General features: G+C 38.8%; 1 protein-coding gene across 1 annotated transcript; it reads left to right on the top strand.

The window, feature by feature from the left end:
* The first annotated feature begins 3,452 nt into the window (after positions 1-3,452).
* On the top strand, positions 3,453-4,409 carry LOC122925635 (olfactory receptor 1G1-like). Its single transcript, XM_044276982.1, has one exon. It carries the CDS (start codon positions 3,453-3,455, stop codon positions 4,407-4,409), a length of 957 nt encoding a protein of 318 aa, XP_044132917.1.
* The last annotated feature ends 207 nt before the right edge of the window (positions 4,410-4,616 follow it).

Genomic DNA, 4,616 nt, shown 5'->3' with positions numbered 1-4,616 from the left:
ATTGCTCCAGAGTCCAATCTTTATGCTCCCTAGCAAATTGAAGCCTTTTTTTCTGGTTTGCCTCACTGATTAGTGACTTTCTTATGGCTACACAGCTGTTCAGTACCGTTCCCTTTGCATAGTGCGTGTGGAAATGCTCTTACTTTCACTATTAAACATAGCCCTGAGTTCTACTGTTGTTTTTCTCTGATTTGATTTCACCAAACGTTTAAGTGATCGCCAATCACGATCATTCAGGATTTTTTTCCTGTCACATTTCTCCCTCGAATACGATGGGTCCCCACTATCCTTCCAGTTTTTAATAATGCGTTGGACAGTTCTTAACCTAATTTTAGTAGTTTCTGCAATCTCCTTAGAATGTTTTCTCTGCTTGATGCATGCCAATGATTTGACCCTTCTCAAAAAGACTAACATCTTTTCCACGACCATGAGATGTGTCTTTCGACATGGTTGTTTAAGAAATGAGAAGAAACTCATTGCACCAGTTGGGGTTAAATGACTAATTGCCAGCTGACAGATAATCGCCCATGCAGTAATTATCCAATAGGAGGCTCATTTGCTTAGTTAAATCCAAGTGGCCACTTTTTTTTGGGCAGGCAGTGTATTTTATTTTTTTAAACATGCACATTTCATGCAAATTCAAGACCCACCTGATTAAGACAAAAAATAATTGATTCACTCATATCTGATCATTACTAATGTACAAATGGAAACAAATAAAAAAGAGCTCTAATTAGGATCATCAGGGGGGCCATTTTACCATAATGAACTATCAACCTTCTTCACTGCATGTCCTAGGTGTGAGTATCCCAGAGGTGTATGAAGGAGAAGATATAAAATATGCTGAGAGAGCTTTACTAAATCTTCATGGTGCTCATCTTTAGGCTCAAGGTAAATGATCCATATTTTCAATCACACTTAAGGTACGGCCACACGGTCATGTTTCTTGATGCAATTTTGGAAGCCAAAATCAGGAGAACATAAAAGAAGAGAAAGTATGAAGGACAGATACAACCTCCTCTTTTTTTAAATTCACTCCTGGTTTTGGCTTCCAAATCTGACCGTCTGGCTGTACACTTAAAGGCTATGGACACCATCTGGGCAATTTTGTTATGATTGCATTTTAGTCATTTTGGGCTAAATATAATTTTTTTAATTTGGTCTTTATTAAAAATGTTCAGTGGTTAAAAATCAGACTGTTCCTTTAGCTGACAACTCATGTAGACTCTTAGCTCTGGTCTCCTGACCTCTCAAACATTCTTGTAAGGTCAGGAGATCAGAGATTAGGCTTCACATGACGGAACTCAGGAGGGATAGTCTGTATATAGTCTGATTATTTTTACCCTTGTATCTCAAAAATTGTTTAACATTTAAAAAAAGACCAACTGAAAAATAATTTTCAGCCCAAAATAAGTAAGATGCAATAAAAAAAGATTGCCCTAAAGATGTTCATAACCTTTAATGAGATGACAATTTTTTATTTTCAATAGTAAGACTGAAATATATTTTTACACATAGGAAGCACTTCGAGAACTTACATGACTGGATTTTCTCACAGCAAAAAAAGCAGATCAAACAAGCAAAAATCCTGTGATTTGTGCTGTTAGTGTTGAAGGTCTTAATTTTATCAGTAACCTAAGCTAAAGTACATATGCGTGAACAGGGTCTTAACTACATCAATGGCACCAACATCTACATACTGCCACAAATAGAAGTGCCAAACATGCTGTGTATATTGTGGGGGTTTAGCTCTTCTCCGGGGGTCATTCTCACAGGTTACTTCACCAGACACGTATATAATGTCCAAACATTGCATTTATTGTGCAACACCAGCAACAAAAAAATGACAAAATAATAAACACTCGCCCGTCCAGGCTCTAACTAAACACAAAGTTTCCTGACTCACCTAGGTCAGAGTTCACACCTTGTGAACTCATGCGGCTTTGTCAGCCAATGTCCCACTTGAGTCTGGCGCCTTAGACCACTCGGCCATCCTGACAAACTCCAGTTCACTGTTTCTTGTGGGGGATTTGGGCTCAGTAGTCTGCCTGACTATGGCCGTGCGACCCTCCCAGGCGTCGCTACGTCCCCCAACTCCAGGCTACCACCCAGCCTCGTGGCCCCTCAGCCTTGCTGGGCTGAGACCACACTCACAGAGCCTCCAGGCCTCTGTCACAGTCTCTGTCCCAAGACAACACTTCCCCCTTGCTGACACCCTGGGAGGTGCTTTATGCCAGCCCTTATTATCTCCAGCTTGCCTCACCTGTGGTGGAATAGGGGTGTGGACCGCACTATCCACCCCTTCCTTTCCTCTAAGCTGCGTGAGACCTGTCACTGTCTCATAATATATATATATATTTATATATATATATATATATATATATATTATTATTATTATTTAACCTGTTAGTGACTGGCCTTAAATCATGATTTAATTCTACACTACTAGGAGAGTCTTCCTTTTCTCCCTTTTGTGTTCAGATGTTTCACTATTATTATTTTTTTTGTTTTGCCATTGTTCTTTTATATATGCATTGACTACATATCTGTGTAGATGTTTTGGTCAGTACATGTGATTTTAAGCCTCTCTGTGTATGTTTAAAGTGATTGGACATATGTGATTGCACCATGTGTACAGCTCCTCACTATCATGTGATCGATTGATTGCATGCCAGCTGTGTGAGCTGCTCATATGGTGCGATCCCATTACTAGTTCGATATGTCATGAGGAAGGACCGATATTTGTTTGTGGTCTGAAACGCGTAACCGAACAATTCCTGTTTTTGTCGAAGATTTTATGCCGCAATAAAGCTACAAATTTTTTCCACCACTCTTGAGCTGGATTTTCCCATACTACTAAAAATAATGTTTGCAACATTTTATTTGTTTTATTTGAGGAAAAACTGCAAAGTTTAAAAAAAATTTTTTTTTCACATTTTAGCTCACACTAGCGTTAAAGTTTTCTAGTATTGAGTTCCGTCATAGGGTCTCAATACCGGGAAAAAAACGCAGCAGTTTTGTCCTAATGCATTCTGAGTGGAAAGCAATCCATTCAGTATGCGTCAGGATATCTTCCGTTCCGTCCCTTTTACGGTATTTGGCCGGAGAAAATACCGCAGCATGCTGCAGTATTTTCTCCCGCCAAAATTCTGGAACACTTGCCGGATCCGGCATTAATTTCCATTGAAATGTATTAATGCCGGATCTGGTACCAAGTGTTCATGCGCAGACCTTTAAAAATGTAAAAATAAGTAAATACCTGGACCGTTTTTTCCGGATGAGACCAGAGAGACGGATCCGGTATTTCAATGCATTTGTCAGACGGACCTGGATCCAGAAACAAATGATATCGGATTTCCGGAACCGGAATCTAACAACGCTAGTGTGAAAGTACCCTTAGGCTTTTTTTTTTTTTTGGAGATCATTTTTTGATTATATAAAATACATCAGAAATGTGCATGGCCCTAAATCCAAAGAAAGTCATCAGGAAATTGATGGAGAACCAAACAAGTATTGAGAATTTTGAGATTGTGGCTTTCTACTACTTAGAAAAGAACCGTCCTGTTTTTTTTGCTCTATTTTTCTTCATCTACTTGATCGGATTACTAGGTAACATCATAATAATCATAACTGTCATCACTGATGTGTCACTACATAAGCCCATGTACATCTTTCTAACCAACTCATCTTCTGTGGACATTATTTTCACGTCATCGACTCTGCCGAAACTGATGGACATCTTACTCACCGGAAACAACTCAATATCCTTTGTAGAATGCTTCGCCCAAATGTGTTTGTACACATTTGCTGCTTGTACGGAGGACATGCTTCTGTCTTTTATGGCCTATGACCGATATGTGGCCATCTGTAAACCCTTATATTATCATATGATTATGAACAGGAGGAATTATATGTTGGTTCTTGTGAGTATATGGATTTCAACTGCTGTTGATAGCTTGTTTCTTACTCTGACCATTTATCAGATGAATATATGCCATTCTAATAAAATACAACAGTTCTTCTGTGAGCTCAAGGCTTTCGACAGAATTCTTTGCAACAGCACTAAACTTCATCTCATCATCGTTGCGGAGGTCATAATTGGGCTCATCTTATTTCTTCTTAGTTTAATATCATACATCAAAATAATATCTCTTGTTCTGAGCATTTCTTCCACAACGGGTCAGAAGAAAGCCTTCTCCACTTGCACCTCACACCTTACTGTCTTGGGTATGTTCTACGGGGCCGGTATGTGCATGTACCTAAAGCCTCCATCAGAACAGCTAGAGGAACAGGACTTGGTTTTATCAACGCTGTTCTCGGCAGTGACCCCCATGTTAAATCCAATTATGTACAGCCTAAGGAATGAGGAGGTAAAGTTGTCCATAAAGAAAATAATTACCTTGAAATAGGGTAAAAATTAAGTTCCTAGTTATTCCATGGCCTGGGGGAAGGGAAGAGTTGTAATATTATTTTTCTCATATTCTTTCCATTTTCAAAGAGTATGCCTCTTTATATTCTTAAGCAAGATAAAATAATGTGTCAACTATGTACTTAGCACCTGGATCTAAATACTTTTGTAATTGTATGTTTAAATTTTGTATAGCCACTGAGTTATA

This window comes from Bufo gargarizans, chromosome 2 (assembly GCF_014858855.1).
Source record: "Bufo gargarizans isolate SCDJY-AF-19 chromosome 2, ASM1485885v1, whole genome shotgun sequence".
Classification (NCBI taxonomy): domain Eukaryota; kingdom Metazoa; phylum Chordata; class Amphibia; order Anura; family Bufonidae; genus Bufo; species Bufo gargarizans.
The sequence above is the reverse complement of the archived record's forward strand: the minus strand, read 5'-3'. Positions and strand labels throughout refer to the sequence as shown.

Excerpts from the sequence above, each read along its gene's own strand:
- LOC122925635 (XM_044276982.1), top strand. The coding sequence starts at position 3,453 with ATGTGCATGGCCCTAAATCCAAAGAAAGTCATCAGGAAATTGATGGAG.